The sequence below is a fragment of the Mustela putorius genome, unplaced genomic scaffold (genome assembly GCF_011764305.1).
Source record: "Mustela putorius furo isolate JIRA1106 unplaced genomic scaffold, ASM1176430v1.1 tig00000596_pilon_pilon_pilon, whole genome shotgun sequence".
Taxonomy (NCBI): domain Eukaryota; kingdom Metazoa; phylum Chordata; class Mammalia; order Carnivora; family Mustelidae; genus Mustela; species Mustela putorius.
Window position 1 is genome coordinate 10,061,047 of NW_025421428.1, and position 18,262 is coordinate 10,079,308.

Below are 18,262 nucleotides of genomic sequence, written 5' to 3' on the forward strand. Positions count from 1 at the left end.
GTCAGTATCTCCACTCTATTGGGGAAGTGGAGAGAATGAAGAGGAACTCACATTTTCTTCAGTAAAAGCACTGGAGGGCGCCTATTCCAAGTCAGCAAATCAGCCATTCAATATTTGACCCCTACTCCCAGCCACTTGGACCAGGCTCCTTCCAGTGAAGTCCTAGTCATAGTGCTGGTTAGCACAGGATCCTAGAATTCCCACACAGGCAAGCCACTGCCAGATGGGTCCGTGCCCACCTGTTGGCTTTCCTGAAATTGGGGCTATTTCCTAAGATGTAAATGTGTCTTCTGTTTGGATGGGTTCTTTAGGGCAAGGAAAGAATGGTGGCTCTGGTTGACCCAGAAAGCTCCACTTTGGTTGAGTGGCGGGGGCCTGAGAGATGTTTGGTTTTATTTATTTATTTTTTAAGATTTTATTTAATTCTTTTGAGAGAGAGCACAAGCAGGGGGAGAGGCAGAAGCAGACGCCCCCTGAGCAGGGAGCCCAGCGTGGGGCTGGATCCCAGAACCCTGCGGTCATGACGGGAGCCAAAGGCAAGTGCTTAACCATCTGAGCCACCCGGGTACCCCGACATGTTTGGTATCTTCATCTGTCATTTGTAATTTGGCGTGATTTGGGTGAAGCTTTACTTTTTTGAGACGCATACATTCTTAGAGTAGTGACTCTACACAAGGCCTAGACTTCGTGGGGCGACAGGTTTAGAATTAGCCCATTTGACACAAGGACCTAAGACGATGAGTTGAGAAACTTTCGGGGCGGGAAGCAGGTGGTGGCGGGGCAGCCTTCAGGGACCCGGCGGGCCGCCCAGCAGGGTCCCGTGGCCGGCAGGCGGCGCTATCGCCGCCCGGCCACCCTTCAGGGCGCTAGAGAGCCCCGGCCCGGCAAATGTCCCTTCCTGCCCTTCTGTCCCGGGCCGGGGGTCCGCGTCACACCGAGCGGGAACCGCGGCCTCAGGAAAGGGACACTGGGCCCCAAAGTCCGCGGGCCGTGGGAGCCGGGGAGGCGCGGGGGCCCCGGGCTGGGGAGTAGGGTCCCGGGCGCTGACCTCTCGCGCCGAGAGGCGGCGCTGATCCCAGGTCCCGCGAGGGCCAGCCGACTTCGGGAGGGGGCGCCCGATCCCGCCGCTCCGGCTGCGCTTCCCGGGAAGTTTCAAGTTTGAAAGTCCTGGCGGAGGGGCCGGGGCTTCCGGAACGGCAGTGGTCGAGAGGAGGGGCCGTGCGGCCGGAGCGGCGCCATGGAGGAGGGGGCGCCGCGGCAGGTGAACTGCGCCGGGAGAGGCCGGGCTGCGGGCGCGGGCCGAGGGGCTCGGGAAGTCTCATGCACGCCGCGGGCGCCCCGAGCTCCGGCCGCGGCCCCGAGACCCGACCCCCAGCCCCTGTCCGGTCCATTCTCAGCCCCGGCCCCGGGCTTCGCTACACCTCGCAGGGCAGAGCTGAGCATGGGGGTGAGTCGTTCAGGTCCCCTGAGAACGTCCCTAAATCACCCCCAAGTGACTCAGAGCCTCCAGTCAGGCCAGCGCAGGAGCACGTCCGAATCCGCAGTCAGGGCCACCGGGATGGGCCCCAAAGTTTCCTAAAATCGGTTCTTCCCCGTGGGACCGTAAGACCATGGGAATCTGTCTGGAAAGCAGAGGGGGGCCGTGGGGGCACACTGGGTCCAGTCCTGGGGGGAGAGGAATGTATGTGCGCTCAGGGGGAAGAGGCCCCGGGGAGGGGACCAATGTCTGCGCACTTGTGGGGGTCCTCCCCAGATCACAAAGGCATGTGGGGATTGGACACGAGAATGGGGGGTTCTGGCCCAACACCTGGGAGGGAACCTTGGGTCCACAGAGGATTCTAGTCCAAATGGCGAGGGGGGAGCCCAGGGCGGGGGGCGCCGGCAGTAGGGGCTCGTGGGCGCAGCAGCCAAAGCTGTGTGTTTGTCTGTCAGTGGGGGGAGGGGGGAGGTCCACCCAGAGCAAATGGGGTGGGGTCCCGGCTGTAGAGCTGAGAGGTGGCCTGTGTCCTTGGTAGGATGCCAAAGCAGTTAGGACCATGGGGAATGCCAAAGATAAAGTGTCCCCCACAAGACTCCTTGAGAGAACCCCCACCCGGGGTGGTAGGCAGCCTTCAGCACTCCCTCCGCCCCCTCCCACCCCCTTCCTCCGGAGGTCCCGCAGCCTGTTTCAGCGGCGGCTTGTACACATTTTCCTATTTCCTGTGAACCTCCGCCCAACAGCGGCAGCTGGGTGACTCAGGACCCCGGTGGCCGGGCCCCCTGCTCCATGGGATCTTTGTTTGCTCAGGCCTTTGGCTCTGGCCCTCTGGCCTAGGGCCCTCAAAGGATTTCCTGAGTCCCGCCCCTGCCCTCTGACAGCCAGGCCAGCAGGCCGGCGGAGGCTGGGGTCCGGTGGGGGGGTGTCCCTGAGGCTGGGTGGCACCCCTGACTCTGGGCGCACGAGATGGAGACCCAAGAGGTAAGGTGGAGGCCCCAAAGGAGTCCATGGGGAGTGGGGGGCATCGTGGGTCACCCTGGGCTGAGGTCAGCTTTGGCACTGGTTGGTTCAAAATGTTGGCTTCTGGGACGCCTGGGTGGCTCAGTTGGTTAAGCAGCTGCCTTCGGCTCAGGTCATGATCCCAGCGTCCTGGGATCGAGTCCCACATCGGGCTCCTTGCTCCGCAGGGAGCCTGCTTCTCCCTCTGACTCTGCCTTCCACTCTGTCTGCCTGTGCTCACTCTCACTCTCTCTCTTACAAATAAATAAATAAAATCTTTAAAAAAAAAAAAAATGTTGGCTTCTGAGAAGGAGCCTTTCCTCTTCCTGGCTTCCACCTGGGGTGAAGTGTGAAAAGGCTTCTGATTCCTCCTAGTAGCTGAGCGGAGCCCTCCTCTGCCCCTCTCTGTGCCTCTGCTTTGCTACCTGCCGGAACATTCCTGGCTCCTACTCAGGCCTCCGACTGCCCTCTGTGTGTGACCTTGGGTGGTTCCCGAGCCCCCTTTCTGGCCGCAGATCTCAGCTGGAATTGCAGCCTTAGAGAGGGCACCCCGACGGGTTGGTGGGCAGAGGGTGGCCTCCCCTTCTTGGTGCTGTGACCTCGGGCAAGTTACCAGCCCTTCTGTGTCTCAGCTTCCCCGTCTGTAAAATGGGGATAGCAACTATACCCACCTCGTGGGGTTGTTGTGAGGATTCGCAAATTAATGTCTGCAAAGCTCGAAACCGACCCCGGCACCATGTACTGTTGTCCCTTGAACAACCCAGGGGTCCGGGGCACTGACCGGCCCCCCGCTCCCCGGGGAAGTTGAAAATGCATGTATAACTTTTGACTCCCCCAGAACTTAACTCCTAACAGCCTACTGGTGACCGGAAGCCTTCCCAATAACATCAACAGTTGACTAACACCTATAACGTGCATCACGTGTACCCTGCACTGTATTCTTACAATAAAGGAAGCTAGAAAAAGAGGAAATGTTATTAAGAAAATCGTTAGGAAGAGAAAATACATTTACAGCTCTGGGCTGTATGTATCGAAAACAATTTGCTTGTAAGTGGACCCATGCGGTTCCAACCCGTGTCGTTCAAGAGTTGGCTGTAGGCAGGACGAATTTTTTCCCTTTCCCTCCTCTCGGAGCAGAGGGCGGGGAGCACGGGTAGGGGATACAGCTTCGGGGTTCGCATCTGGCCCGGGGACACTATCTGGAAGGTCGGAGATGCCGCCCGAGATCGGGGGTGTGGGGGGGCTCCATCCTGGCTGCCGGATTGCACCAGGCACACCTCTCTTTGGGGGGACCCGCGGCCACTGGTGGCTGGGATGGGAGGGGGCGTTACTGCTCTGCCATTCCACAGCCTGGAGCCGACCGGCGGCCCCCTGAGGATGAGAAAGAGGTGATCCGCCGGGCCATCCAGAAGGAGCTGAAGATCAAGGAGGGTGTAGAGAACCTGCGGAGGGTAGCCACAGACCGCCGCCACCTGGGCCACGTGCGGCAGCTCCTGCGTTCCTCCAACCGCCGCCTGGAGCAGCTGCACGGAGAGCTGAGGGCGCTGCACACGCGCATCGTGCTGCCGGACGCCGTGCTGCCGGACGCCGGTGAGTGGGAAGTCGGCCCCTCGGGGGGCGGGAGGTGCTGCGCCCACCCAGCTCCTTGACCTCAGCCTTGACCCCTCTCAGAGCCTCCTCAGGTGTCACTCTGGCCAGGAAGGGTGGGGAGGGGTGGAGAGAGTGAGGCCCCAGGGCAGGGGCTCTGGGTCTGGGTCAGGGCCTGGGGTCAGGGCTTAACGGCCCTGCGCCTGTGCACAGAGCCTGTGGCCCCGGGCCCGCCGCCCCCCGTGGAGCAGCCCAGGGCTCGGCACCTAGAGGCTCTCCAGAGGCAGCTGCAGGTGGAGCTGAAGGTGAAGCAGGGGGCGGAGAACATGACCCGCACGTGTGCCACCGGCACACCCAAGGTAAGGCTCCTGGGGTCTGGGGGAAGAGGTGTGGCTCTCAGATTGTTCGGGGAGGGGCTGCCCCAGCCCCTGTTCTGAGAGGGAATGGAGCTGGGCCGGTGACCCTCTAAGGGAGACACAGTCTTAGCCATTCGTCTGATGGGGGAGGCATAGCCCTTAAATCTCAGCTCGGTGGGGCAGGCACAGCTTGACATTCTAATCTAACAGAGAGGGCCCAACTCGGTCTAATGGGGAAACCCCAGGCCATGTTCCCGGCGTAGGAGGGAAGGCACAGTCCTGGCCCCGACTCCTAGTGGGGAGCCCGGTCCTGATGTGATGGGGGAAGCTTGACCCCAGCTCTGGTCTGATGGAGGAGGCCTCCATCTGATGGAAGAGGCTCTGCCCCAGACCGAGGCTAACAAGGGAGGCTTGGCTTCAGCTTTGGTCCGACAGGGGAGGCCCCGGGCTGGCCCTGGATCAGTGGGGGCATATGTCATGACCCTACAGGAGAGGAAGCTGCTGGCAGCAGCCCAGCAGATGCTGCGGGACAGCCAGCTGAAGGTGGCCCTGCTAAGGATGAAGATCAGCAGCCTGGAGGCCAGTGGGGCCCGGGAACCAGGTGAGGCTTGGAAAGGCGGGGCTGGGCGGGGCTGGGCGGGGCTGGGCAGGGCTGAGGGGGGCGTGGGCCTGAGGGCTGACCCCCTCCTCCCAGGTCCCGAGCTGCTGGCGGAGGAGCTACGACACCGGCTACGCATTGAGGCCGCTGTGGCTGAGGGTGCCAAGAATGTGGTGAAGCTCCTGGGTGGCCGGCGAACGCACGACCGGAAGGCGCTGGCCGAGGTCAGATCGGGGTGCCCCCACTTCGTAACCACTCCTCTCTGTGGGTCTGCTTGTCCCCACGCCACCCTCTGTACCGTGGTCGGGCTGAGCGGGGCAGCAGTGAGGAAACCAGACACACGTTCTCTCTGGCCTTCATTGTGGGCAGGTGGCCTGAGCCCCTGGGCCTGGCCGCCACGTTCATGGGCCTGTCCGCCCTGCTTGTTTCTGCTCCGCAGGCTCAGGCCCAGCTCCAGGAGTCCTCCCAGAAGCTGGACCTCCTGCGGCTGGCCTTGGAACAGCTGCTCGAGGGACTTCCTCCCGCTCATCCTCTGCGTGGCCGAGTGGCGCGGGAGCTACGGACCGCTGTGTCTGGGAAGCCCCAGCCCTCGGGGGTGCTTGTGAAGCCCACCGCTGTGACAGGTAGCCGGGAGTTCCTCCCACATCAGGGCTCCCCTTTTCTTCCAGCGAGGGCCCGGAAACAGAAGGGATCGAACTCTGGAGAAAGAGTTTCAATCCGGGTCCTACCACCCCCTAGCTGCGTGAGCTTGGGCAATGGACTTCTGCTCTCTGGACCCTCAGGTTTTGTTTTTGTTTTTGTTTTTTTAAAGATTTTATTTATTTATTTATTTGACACAGAGAGAGATCACAAGTAGGCAGAGAGGCAGGCAGAGAGAGAGAGAAACAGGCTCCCCACTCAGCAGAGAGCCTGATGCGGGGCTCGATCCCAAGACCCTGAGACCGTGACCTGAGCCGAAGGCAGAGGCTTTAATCCACTGAGCCACCCAGGTGTCCCTGGACCCTTAATTTATTCTTCCCTGTCAAAGGGGGATGACAGCTCCTACTTCATGGGGTTACTGTGAAAGTCAGCGAGTTGTGGCATGGGAAGTGCTAGGCACACTGTTGGCATTGTCCACACACGATTGGCGAAGCCGTTATTTACATGAGTAACCATGACAGTGGTTAAAGCACCCATGTTCGGGGAGCTCACAGCCCTGGCAGCAGTGGTACCCAATCCTGGGCAGTTTGGACTACTAGAAAGTTGTTTTTTTATCCCTGAGCTGGATTTGTCTGAATTGTAGCTGAATTCTAATCAACAAATAATCTAAGCATGCTGACTTTGGAAACCCTGGACTTCCTACCCAGGACATAGGGCCAGCCAGAGAGCCCAGTACCTTCCCTACTCAGAGCTGGTTCAGGGTTATATAGGCCACATCCCATTGTAAACAGAGCTGAGAAGGGGAAGTACAGGGGCTGCATAGGCTCTCTCATCTGGCTTTGGGAATTCAAGGAATGCTTCCTGGAGGAGGTGGTATCTACACTTAGCCTTGAAGGACTTCTGGGAATTGGCCAAGTAGACGAGATGGGCAAGTCAGGGCAGGGCATGGCTTGTTAAAAGACCTAGAATTCATCTGGGAGCTTGGGGCCACCTTATATACTGTCTCCTGGCTAGCCCCCCTTCACCCCCCGCAAGATCTGGGTTCAGCCATCTTGGGGAGACCTGGGTGTGGCAGAGGGAGAATGACACTTCACGGTGTTCCCCGCACTCTCCCCACAGGGACGCTGGAGGTCCGCCTCCTGGGCTGTGAGCAGCTGCTGACAGCTGTCCCTGGACGGTCCCCAGCGGCTGCGCTGGCCGGGAGCCCCTCCCAGGGCTGGCTCCGGGGCAGGGCCAAGCCGCAGCGTGGTGGAGGAGACCTGGCCAGTGAGTAGGGGGCCACAGGGAGTGGGGACAGCAGACAACCTCCACTCCTTGCGTGCCCTGAGCTCCCTGTCTGGCCCTGCAGGTGAGGTGCTGTCCGTGCTGAAGGTGGACAATCGTGTCGTGGGCCAGACTGGCTGGGGGCCGGTGGCCAAGCAGTCCTGGGACCAGACCTTTATTGTCCCCCTGGAGCGGGTGAGCCGTGGGGCAGGCAGGTGTGACCTCAAGCATGGGGCAGAAGGCCAGCCAAGTAGGGACATGTGCCATGCCCCACTCCTCAACCTGGCCTCCCCAACGTAGGCCCGGGAGCTGGAGATCGGGGTGCGCTGGCGGGACTGGCGGCAGCTGTGTGGCGTGGCCTTCCTGCGACTGGAGGACTTCCTGGACAATGCCTGTCACGAGCTCTCCCTCAGTCTGGTGCCCCAGGGCCTGCTCTTTGCCCAGGTGCCCCCTACCCTGCCCTCCGACCTGACTAGCAGGGCCTTCAAGACTAGGTGACCCATCAGAGTGGAAATTGGGGCCCCGAGGGAGGTGGTCTCCAGGAACTAAGGATTCCCAGCCCCTGTCTGAGGACTGCAGGGGAGTCTAGAGGCCCGCATCTCGGTCCTGACTGCCTAGCCTCACATGCGACCCTGGACAAGTCCCTCTCTTCTCTGGACCTCAGTTTCCCCACTGGCACCAATGCAGACAGTGAATCTCTCTCTCTGGGCCCCTCTGGCTCTTGCATCATTGATACTGGGGGCTCAGGCTGGGATCCTAGAGATCAGGGAGGTACCCTGGTGGCAGGGGGGGGAGAAGACCGGTCTCCAGCCCTGCCCTCTGCCCCTGCAGGTGACTTTCTGTGACCCTGTCATTGAGAGGAGGCCCCGGCTGCAGAGGCAGAAACGCATTTTCTCCAAACGCCGAGGTGTGGACAGGGAGAGGGCTGTGCATTTAGGAGGCAGGGCAGGGGCCGTTGGGGGCCCTGGGCTGAGCCCCCCTTTTGTCCCAGGTCAGGACTTCCTGAGGGCTTCGCAGATGAACCTCAGCATGGCCGCCTGGGGACGCTTGGTCATGAGCCTGCTGCCTCCCTGCAGCTCCCCAAGCACGATCAGCCCCCCCAAAGTGTGCCCCGAGACCCCGTCCACACCCCGGGCTGACCCTGCCTCGCCCAGGTGAGGAGCCGCCCCAGTCTGCCGCATCCATCTCTCTCCAGGTGCAACTGCTGTCTTTCTGTTCCCGTCACTCCCCCTCCGACCCTCTGTCTGTCTGTCTCTGGCATTGCCATGCGTCTGTCCCCACGGCTCTTCCATCGGCCTGTGCCCTGCCATTGTCTGTTCTCTCCATATAGTCATTTCCCACCCAAGAAGAGCCCCTTGGGAGAAGAGACAAGGCCCCCGCCCAAGCCCCCACGCCTCTACCTGCCCCGGGAGCCGACCCCCGAGGAGATCCCGGTGAGAGGGTGCTGATGGCCCCAGGGGGCTGCTGGGTTAGGGGTGGCGGGGCTGGAGGGAAAGAGGGTGGGAAGCCCGGCTCTGTTTGAGCCCCTCTGCCCTCACAGCGCACCAAACGTCCCCACATGGAGCCTAGGACACGTCTCGGGCCGCCTCCTCCTGCCTCAGCCACCAGGTACCCCCATCGGGCTCACTTTTATGCTTAAGACATTTACCTACTCACTTGGGGTGTCCATTCAGACACCATCTGATGCTCCTTGCTGTCAGGTTCTTACTCACTAAAGCCATATTATTGAGTTCCAGCTGCATTCCAGACTCTAGGAAACCACTGTGCCTGGAACCCCCTACCTCCACCCCCTGCTGTCCAGCATCATTGGTGGGGACAACCCAGGACTGGACATGGAGGGTTTGGAGCAGCTCTTCACGGAGGCCCAGCTCTTGTCCTGTGCCCTCTGTCTTGCAGGAGAGCCCCCCGGCTTCAGGACTTCCGCTGCTTGGCCGTGCTGGGCCGGGGACACTTTGGGAAGGTAGTGGGCCGAGGAGGGGACCATGGGAGGAGGGGAGCAGGCCCCAGCACCTGAGCTGAGAGGACGCTGTGATCCGTGGGGCCGTGGGTGGGGGAAGCAAAGGCTGCCCTGTGCTGTCCACCTGGAGTCTGAGCTCTCTCTGGTCCCCAGGTCCTCCTGGTCCAGTTCAAGGGCACGGGGAAATATTACGCCATCAAAGCGCTCAAGAAGCAGGAGGTGCTGAGCCGGGATGAGATGGAGAGGTGTGTAGTCAGGCCTGTGGGCGTCTGGCGCTGGAGGGGATCCTGGATGGCTGGCCTGGGCCAGGGGCACCAGAAGGCGCTGAGCCAGTCCTGGCTTCTCTTTCTAGCACCCACAGCAGTTAACTGGGTGCCCTTGGCAGGTCCTGCCTTCTCTTGGCCTGATATGTAGAAACCATCATTCTATCACCTGACACTTGGAAGCGCCAGAGGGCCAGGGCTCAGTCAGCAGGGGTCTTCCTTCCCTCCAAACACCCCCTCCCCCCATCACAGCCTGTATTGCGAGAAACGCATCCTGGAGGCCGTGGGCCGCACGGGGCACCCCTTCCTGCTCTCCCTCCTTGCCTGCTTCCAGACCTCCAGCCATGCCTGCTTCGTGACCGAGTTTGCAGCTGGTGGCGACCTCATGATGCAGATCCACGAGGATGTCTTCCCTGAGCCCCAGGCCCGGTGGGTGCCCACCCCTCTTGTCTGCCTCTCCCAGCAAGCCTTTCCCGGTCTCCTCTGCCCCACTCCCTTCCCCCTGATTCCCCCAGGGTGCCCAGCAGCAGAACAGTGTGGAGTCAGGGAAGCCTTGGTTCAAACCCTGGTTGTCGCTCTCGTCAGCTCTCACAGCACCTCTGACCTTGGGCCTCAAGTTTTGGAGCTGTGAACGGGGCGCATGAGAACTAGGTCATAGGCTTGTTGTTGTATGTTTATAAAGTGTAGAGCACCGTAACCTGTGACTAGTAAGGGAATGGCAACTGGAGTTATTTCTGTTTTCTTTTTTTCTTTTTTTTTTTTTTTTTTAAAGATTTTATTTATTTATTTGACAGAGAGAGACCACAAGTAGGCAGAGAGGCAGGCAGAGAGAGAGAGAGGAGGAAGCAGGCTCCCTGCTGAGCAGAGAGCCCGATGCGGGACTCGATCCCAGGACCCTGAGATCATGACCTGAGCCGAAGGCAGCGGCGTAACCCACTGAGCCACCCAGGCGCCCTGTTTTCTTTTTTTCTTAAAGATTTTATTTATTGGTCAGAGTGAGAGAGAGAGCGCACAAGGAGGGGAAGCAGCAGGCAGAGGGAGAGGCAGGCTCCCCGCTGAGCAGGGAGCCTGATGCGGGGCTCGATCCCAGGACCCCGAGATCATGACCTGAGCTGAACAGGGCAGACGCTTAACTGACTGAGCCACCCAGGTGCCCCTGGAGTTATTTCTTGAGTAGCAGAGTTTGAGTCTGCCACTAGCTGTGTGATCCCAGGGGCATCCCTGATCTGAGTCTCAGATCCTCCTTTGAAAAACAGATGCGATGAGTATCAGCGGTGCATGGCTAGGAGGATGTGGGAGAGTAAGGCGTGAGGACACGTGGCATCATTCCTGGCACAATCTCAGAGCCCAGGAAGGGTAGGCTGTCAGCGGGCAGCAACCTTGGGGCCACGGTCTGGAGAAACACCCACTCTCCCCGCCCCCGACACGTGGCATCATTCCTGGCACAATCTCAGAGCCCAGGAAGGGTAGGCTGTCAGTGGGCAGCAACCTTGGGGCCACGGTCTGGAGAAACACCCACTCTCCCCGCCCCCTCCCCCTGGCATCTGACTCTGGCTGGGACATTCAGGGCTGCCCGGGTTGGGGCCATCCTGGTGTCTCCCCGCCCTGGCCACCACAGTTCTGGGCCTGAACTCCCTCTGCCACCCACCCCCCCATGCCACTCACAGGTTCTACCTGGCCTGTGTGGTCCTCGGGCTGCAGTTCTTACATGAGAAGAAGATCATTTACAGGTAACTTGCCGCAGAGGTGCTGGGGGCGGGGGTGGAGGAGCAGCCACTGCCCTCCTCCTGTGATGCTCCAGGGCCCCTCTGATCTGCCCCCCTTACCCTCAGGGACCTGAAGTTGGATAACCTTCTGCTGGATGCCCAGGGTTTCCTGAAGATCGCAGACTTTGGGCTGTGTAAGGAAGGTGGGTCCCTGCTGCCCAGGATTCCCTGTCCTCCAGCGCTGCTCACCCAGCCCAGGCCAGCAGGGTTGTGGCCCCCCATCCCCACCCTGGCCCTCCTTCCAGGGACCAGCTGGACACATCGGTATTTCCTTCCCAGCCTGAGAGGCTCTTGAAGAGCCGCAGCCTGCCCTCAGCCAGAGGGAGAGGGCACCAGGTTCTCCTTTTCCTTCGTGACCTTGGCATATGAACTTGACTGAGGCTCTGCTTTCTCCTGTCAGATGGCGTAAAACTGCTCCCCCTCCTAGGGTATGGGGCAGGGCTTGGCATGGGGCTCGGTACCTGGGGTCACGAGGGTTGGCTGTTGATTCTTGCGCCCACTGAGGCTGTGTGGATGAGACATGTTGGACGCTGGTTTGCAGGGATCGGCTTTGGGGACCGGACAAGCACGTTCTGTGGCACCCCAGAGTTCCTGGCCCCGGAGGTGCTGACCCAGGAGGCCTACACACGGGCCGTGGACTGGTGGGGGTTGGGTGTGCTGCTCTATGAGATGCTGGTGGGTGAGGTGAGCATTGGACCTGGGCTGCTGGTGCTGCTAAGTGGGGGCGGAGGGGTGTGCTTAGGCACCCTGGTGAGCCCCCTTTCCCCCTAGTGCCCATTCCCCGGAGACACGGAAGAGGAGGTGTTTGACTGCATCGTCAACGCAGATGCCCCATATCCCCGCTTTCTGTCGGTGCAAGGTCTCGAGCTCATTCAGAAGGTGATCACCGCGGGGGACTGGGCAGGGCTGGGCTGGACAGCGGCCATGGCTCATGGCTGTCCCGTCACCACCCGTTCTCTTGGGGGCCCCGCGGCCCAGCTCACTTGGGGAACGTAGGCAGGCGGGCAGTACCTGTGGCCAAGTGCCCTCCGTGAGCCCCCGTCTCCTGGCCCAGCTCCTGCAGAAGTGCCCAGAGCAGCGCCTGGGAGCAGGTGAGCAGGACGCGGAGGAGATCAAAACCCAGCCCTTCTTCAGCGTGAGTGATGCCGGGTGCAGGGCGCCTGGCACGGGGGGAGGCCTGGCGTGGCTGCGTGGGCCTCTGTTCGTTGTCTTAGGCAGCTCTCCCCTTGCCCCCCCAGACCACTGACTGGCAGGCCCTGCTCGCCCGCACCGTCCAGCCCCCGTTCCTGCCCACACTCTGTGGCCCTACAGACCTGCGCTACTTCGAGGGCGAGTTCACGGGACTGCCGCCAGCCCTGACCCCACCTGACCCCCGCTGTCCCCTGACCGCCCGCCAGCAGGCCGCCTTCCGAGACTTCGACTTTGTGTCCGAGAGATTCCTGGGGCCCTGAGGGCCTCTCGGGTGTGTCCGCCCTGTCTCCCCAGCTGCGTGCCCTGCCCTGGAGGCCTGGGCCTCCCTGGGTTATTTGTGGGTCTTGGGCCTTGAAGTGGCAGTTGTGGGGGGCTCTCCACTCCCTGCCACCACCACCCCTACCCCGCCCAGGAGACCTGGACCAGAAAGGGCAGCACAGCAAAGAGCAGTTGTTTTTTTTAATACTTGACTTGCTTTATAGATTATTAAACTTATAAAACTGTGCACTGGAAGCATCCTGGCGTGGGGAGCAGGGTGGAGGTCTCTGAAGCCCAGGTCTCTGGTGCCTGAGCGCCCCCACACGCCCTCTGCCTCCCATTCTTCCTTTACAGGGCAGACCTGCCCACTGACACAGGGTTCTGTTGCTCAGCTCTGCTCTGAGGCCTCGGAGGAGCGAGCAGGAGCAAAGGACCTCAGGGCCCTCTGAGGGCCGACCCCAGCGGGCTGCATCCCCTCTGGTTTTCAGGCACAAGATGGTGGCCTTGCCTCCAGTGACCCTACACAGCCTGGCTTCTGCCTTCCTCCTCCTCCTCCTCTCCCTCGGCCCAGAGGGTCTCCCAGGACCCTGAGGGCCATCCGCAGAAGAAGTGGGCCAGGTTGCGGGTCAGGCCGCGGTCGAAGGGGTTGCCGGGGCGCTGGCGGAGATAGGCAATGCGGTGCGAGGAAATGAACTCCCAGGTGGTGGTGTTGCTGGCCACCAGGTAGAGGTGCGAGGCGAGGAGCAGGCTGGCCACCAAGGAGAAGAGGGAGAGCAGCAGGAAGGTGGCAAACAGCAGCCCGCTGGAGCGCAGCCACAGCCCCCAAGGCTGGAAGAAATGGAGGCCAGACCTGCGCGGCAGGAGACAGATGGGGAGTTACTGCTGGGGGAGGGCAGGGGTACCCCCGGGAGCCCCGGTGGGCAGGCTGCTTGGGAGGAGGTCCGAGGGCACGGAGCGGGAGTCCCAGCTCTCCCCCGACCTTGCGGACGGATGCTGCGGCCCTCCCCCCGTAGCCAGGGCAGTAGTGGAACCTACCAGGCCAGGTAGAGGCTCCACAGAAGCACCACCAGCTGCAGCGCCAAGTAGGCCACGAAGAGCGGGTGGTTGCGCTCCCCCACGCAGTTCTCCATCCAGGGGCAGTGGTGGTCATAGCGGCGCACGCAGCGCCGGCACTCGCGGCAGTGGCGGGCCCGCAGGGGCTGCTGTGGGCAGGAAGGGAGGCAGGCTCAAAGCCAGCTCCCCTCTGGGCCCAAGACGGAGGGGAGTGATGAGGTCAGGAGGCTGGGGCCCCCATCAGGGAGGCCTTCCTGGAGGGGGGAGGCCAAGGCACAGGGGGCAGGAGGTCAGGGAGTCTCCACCTTGCCCCCACGCCCTCCCGTGGAGTTCCCTGGTCACCCACCAGCACCAGGCAGTATCTGCAGCGCCGAAGGGGGATGGCTTGAGGAACCATGGCCGTCTGCTCCTCCTTCACCTCCTCCTGAAAGTGGGAGAGGGTGTAAGATCGGGTCCCCTTGGGAGGCAGATGGTACCGGGGGACATTTCCCTTGGGGACTAGCTTAGCTCCGGGTCTGCGCAGTTGGGGGCCCATCCCCTGTGTCTTGGAGGGGGTCTGGAGGGGCAGAATGCTCTGGTCTGAGTGAAGCGAAGCTGTGTGACCTCTACCAGTTGTTTTCCCTCGCTGGGCCTTGGCAATTTCCTCTTTGTAGGATGGGGTTCTAGGGCTAAGAGGATTCACTGAGGCACCCCCAGCAGAGCGCTCTGCACAGATCCTGGCATGAGACTGTTACGGAGGCCTCGTGTGTCCTGTTGGGGGGAGAGAGGGTTCAGGCCCCCAGGGGCCCCCGGGGTTACCTGGGGCTGGGGCTGGACATTCACATATCCCGGGTCCATGAGCGACACAGCCAGGTAGAGCAGCAGGGAACCCAGCACGAGGAGCAGGAAGGTAAGGGGCAGGAGCAGCTCCCCCTGCTCTTCCCACTGCCGCAGAGCTGGAGAGGCCAGAGGAGGAGAGTGAGGCTGAGGCCCGAGCTGAACAGGAGAAGGCTGTGTGTTGGGGGGTGTAGTTGAAGGTGGGGAGTCTGTCCCTGGCTGAACAAAAGCCTGGAGATGGGGTTTAATGAGCGGTCAAATCTGCAAGTGTTGCCACTGCATAGGGTACAGGAGGGAGAGGTTTGGGCCCCGGGTAGGGCGGCAGTTCATCTGCCTTTTATCTGGAAGGCGAAGGGCAGTAGGGAGCCATGGAAGCTTTATAGGGTCAGAACTGTTTCTGAAAACCCTCCTGCTGGAGAAAAGATGGATAGGGGAGCAGGAGGAAGCCTGGAGACAGCTTATCCAGGAGGGCGAGGAGGGTAGCCAGACAAGGGCACTGGCAGGAAGAGTGCAGACGGGGATGGACAGATAAGGGGGAAGGGGGTGAAGGGGCCAGACTTGACTAGCTGTGTGGGAGAGGGAGGAGGGGTCCCTCCCTTTGGCTCTATGATGGGAGACGAGCCAGGTCTGATATGCCCACGAGATAGGGACAGAGGAGGGGCTGGCCAGGGACAGTCCAACTCATGGGGGTTGGGATTTTGGGAGGAGCAGGGGTAAGGAGAGAGGTGCATGGGACAGTAGGTGACCGTGTATGGACAGCTCAGGGGTCCCTTGGTTGTGAAAAGGAGCAGAGAAGGAAAGGTGGGGAGACTGAGCACGTTTTTAGGCTTAAGGGTGAGGACCGTGGAGGAGGCTTGAGAAGGTCTTGGGAGGAAAGTGACAACAGGCCCAGAGTCCAGGGGCTGAGGCTGGAGCAAGGAAGGGGGAATGGGGCTACCCTAGCTGGCAGGGAGGGAGGGTGAGAACTTGGGTTGGAAGCAGCCTGGCAGGTAAAGAGGGGAAGGATGTTAGCAGGGTTAGGGACCACAGGGCAAGAAGTGAGGGCGGCGAAGTGAGGGGCGGGCCACTCCCCTCGGTGTCTTCTTGCCCCAGAGCGTGGGGAGCCTGGACGCGGGCAGCTAGTGGCCACGGAAATGGGTGGGGTGCCAGTCCTTGATCTACTTGATCCTCGGAATCTTACGGAGGGACGGTTGGGAGTCAGTTCCTGGGAAGGAGCGGGTGGGTCCCGGGATCAGGGGAGATGGGGGCTCAGGTCGGACGTCAGATCTGGAGGGGAGCGGATGGGTCCTGGGATGCACAGGGCATCTGGCAGGGATCAGGAAGATGCTGGGATTAATTAGAGATCAACTGGGTATTAGGCAGAAGGCTGGTGGCTCTTGGAATGATAGATGGGGAAGAGGCTCAGGAGCTAGCGGAAATGGGGTGAATCCCAGGATTTCTGGGGCTTCAGCAGGAGACCCAGTGAGACCCAAACGTCTGGGGAACCACGCGGGATTGGGTGGGTCCGGGGTCGCGCGGGGTCCGGCTCACCGGTATCGTGCAGGAAGAGCACCAGCGTGATCCCCCAGGTCAGCACAGTGTGCCCGGTCCGCACCAGGACCCCTGGGCTGAGGAGCGCCCACGGCGCCATCTCCTCTGCCCGGGGCCCCACCCGGAAGAAGCGCCCGGAGAGGCGGGCCCTTCGAGAGAGAGGGGCCGCGGCCACCCGGGGATTGGTGGATCTTGGAGATAGGCGGGGCCTCATTGGGCCGGGGAGGCTGTCTATTGGATAGCAGCTGCGGCCGCGTAGGCCCTCGAGCCAACAGGTGCCTGAAGAGGCTGAGGGCGGGGCCGGCGCGCGCGCAGCTGGTAACTCCCCCAGCCCCAGCCCCCACCAGCCAGGTAACTTTCGAAAGCCGAGGAGCAAGCGCGAGTCTCGACCCCGCCCCCTTGGGCTCCCACCCAACCCTCCCCAACCCCACGGCCTCGCGCATGCGTACAGTTCTCCGGGCGCTTCCATGTTCAAGGTGTTTGGTGTGACTCCAGGTTGTGGACATGTGCGGGTTTCTAGGGTGTGATGCCTGAGGTCTCTAGGGGGGCAGGACTCGCCCTCGGATGCTCCGTGGTGACACCCTTCCCTCCTCGCTATTCATTTTTAGATACTGCGAACAGGATGAGAGCAAAGTGGTCGTCCCGGGTGCAGATCCTGGGTACGAGGGGCTCAAGTGGAGTCAGAGTGGGAAATACCAGCACTACCCCTTCCTATCTGTGTGAGCTCGGGCAAGTTACTGACCCACTCTGAGCTCTGTTTTGTGTCTATATAGTGAAGACCGATGATACCATCCTCCTGACAGGGTGGTTGGGAGGATTAAATAATGCAAGGACAGTGTCTAGTACGAGACTGTCATCTCCCCCGCTGTACGCCAATACCTCACCTTGCCCGAACGACTTGCCCAACCCGAGGCTTCGGGATATTCTAAAATGAAACCTCATCATCATTCACTGTTCACACTCCTTTAACTGTGTCCCCAAGGCACTCCCCATTCAGCTCTGCCTTTCCACCCACACTTCCCACTCATACCAACATCCACCTTCTTTCTCCAACAGATTGGCCCTATCGGCTCTTCCAGGACACTCTTCTGGCATCTGTTGTTTTGTCAGCTCAGCATCCCCTTTTCTGTTGGGGAGCTGACTCTTCCCCCATCCCATGTGGCTCTGGAGGAACTCTGTCCCTCACTCTATCTGGTGGCAGGAGACAAGATATGGTCATGTGACTCTACAGGGCCAAACCTGGGTCCCTATATCAATGTCTCCGGTGATTGGTCCTAGGTGCTGGACATGTGACTCAGCAGAGCCAATCAACAGTCTATAAGAGTACCATATAAATGCTGAGAGAGAAAGGGGCGTTCCCTCGGATCTCCAGCATAAGGAACAGGATGTAGGAGCAACTGGCAACTGTCTTTACACTACAAGGAGGGAGACTGTGCCAGGAGAGAATGAAGCCAACTTATAGAGTCACAGAGATAAGCAACACTGAAAGAGGGAGTGAGAGAGTCTTAGCAATGTTGTCTCGGCCCCTAGGTCCAGCTATTCCTGAAGCTGATATTAATCTCTAGGTTCCCTTAATGAATTTCCTCCCACCTTTGACCAGCCTGGGTGGGTATTTGAGTTGAGTGACTGTCACTTGCAACTCAATCTTGGTTACTGCAATGGGTGGCTTAGTGTGCTGAATGGAAACACTTAAATCATGCCAAAGCTTCCATGAGTCATGCCCTTTGCTGATGTGAAAGATAGACAAAGTCAAACACTAGTTAGAGTGGTAAGGACAGATTTTCAACAGTAACATGCTACTGCAGTGTAAATTGAATGCGACTCTCATTTGTATAGAGGTGACTGGGTGTTTTAAAGGAACCAGGAGGGAGTGGAAAGAGAACAGCGGTGGCTTTCACAGAAGTGAAAAATTATAATGGGTTGGTCAGTGTAAATGCTGAGGAGGCCAGCTGTGTATGCGAGCTGGCAATAGCTGAAGTTAGGTGCCTGTCCTCCCACAGGGACTAGGAAATGGAGGCCTGATCCTCCCTGAGCACTGCTCTTTGAAGGAATGGCTTTCAGGTCTCCTGAGTTGTAGAAGACGCAAATACATTTCAAAGGGACAGAGGAAGGATTCCCAACTGTAAGCCCTTTTTAGCAAATCCTCCACAGGATGGTGTGTGGTGGTGGTGGGGGCTTGGGTCAGGTGGTGGCTAAAACAAACAGTAAGTTCTTTTGGCAGCTTGGGGGCAGGCCCTTTAAGGGGGTCTGGGTCATTCTAGGGCTGCAACCTTGAGCTGTGAGAAACTACCTTAGTGTTTTAGTGTTTTAAGTAGGGCTCTTAGAGGCCCAGGTTGAGGTGTAGTTGAGAACAGGGCTCAGGGGAGCCTGACTAGAGTTTGGTCAAGGAACGAGTCTTTGTCTCTGGGCACTGGCCACCCACGTACCTGGCATGTGGGGGTGGGGGTGGGGGTATGATCCCCTTCAATTGGCCACCAGCATCTAGACTGTTCTTTGGGGAACAGCTCTC

The 18,262-nt window shown here is 60.2% G+C and overlaps 2 protein-coding genes across 7 annotated transcripts; one reads left to right on the plus strand and one right to left on the minus strand.

Annotated features, from left to right (window-relative positions):
• The first annotated feature begins 872 nt into the window (after nucleotides 1-872).
• On the plus strand, nucleotides 873-12,601 carry PKN3 (protein kinase N3). Of its 5 annotated transcripts, XM_013058664.2 has the most exons (22): nucleotides 879-1,447; nucleotides 3,826-4,066; nucleotides 4,277-4,422; nucleotides 4,909-5,020; nucleotides 5,114-5,241; nucleotides 5,457-5,640; nucleotides 6,776-6,922; nucleotides 7,005-7,114; nucleotides 7,220-7,363; nucleotides 7,751-7,826; nucleotides 7,911-8,073; nucleotides 8,250-8,352; nucleotides 8,460-8,527; nucleotides 8,816-8,879; nucleotides 9,030-9,121; nucleotides 9,392-9,568; nucleotides 10,807-10,869; nucleotides 10,972-11,048; nucleotides 11,447-11,589; nucleotides 11,677-11,784; nucleotides 11,960-12,040; nucleotides 12,144-12,601. In XM_013058664.2, exons 1-22 carry the CDS (start codon nucleotides 1,238-1,240, stop codon nucleotides 12,354-12,356), a joined length of 2,850 nt encoding a protein of 949 aa, XP_012914118.1. In that variant the 5' UTR covers nucleotides 879-1,237; the 3' UTR covers nucleotides 12,357-12,601. The 5 variants fall into 5 exon arrangements, with proteins under 5 accessions (XP_044938481.1, XP_044938480.1, XP_044938478.1 ...); XM_045082545.1 differs by having other exon boundaries at nucleotides 875-1,447; nucleotides 4,909-5,241; nucleotides 11,960-11,996; nucleotides 12,144-12,284; XM_045082543.1 differs by having other exon boundaries at nucleotides 877-1,447; nucleotides 4,909-5,241.
• Nucleotides 12,538-15,913, minus strand: ZDHHC12 (zinc finger DHHC-type palmitoyltransferase 12). Of its 2 annotated transcripts, none has more exons than XM_004757161.3 (5): nucleotides 15,754-15,910; nucleotides 14,206-14,342; nucleotides 13,754-13,831; nucleotides 13,390-13,556; nucleotides 12,538-13,204 (listed from the first exon to the last, which is right to left on the minus strand). In XM_004757161.3, exons 1-5 carry the CDS (start codon nucleotides 15,851-15,853, stop codon nucleotides 12,874-12,876), a joined length of 813 nt encoding a protein of 270 aa, XP_004757218.1. In that variant the 5' UTR covers nucleotides 15,854-15,910; the 3' UTR covers nucleotides 12,538-12,873. The 2 variants fall into 2 exon arrangements, with proteins under 2 accessions (XP_004757218.1, XP_044938483.1); XM_045082548.1 differs by having other exon boundaries at nucleotides 12,981-13,182; nucleotides 15,754-15,913.
• Between the last annotated feature and the right edge of the window lie 2,349 nt (nucleotides 15,914-18,262).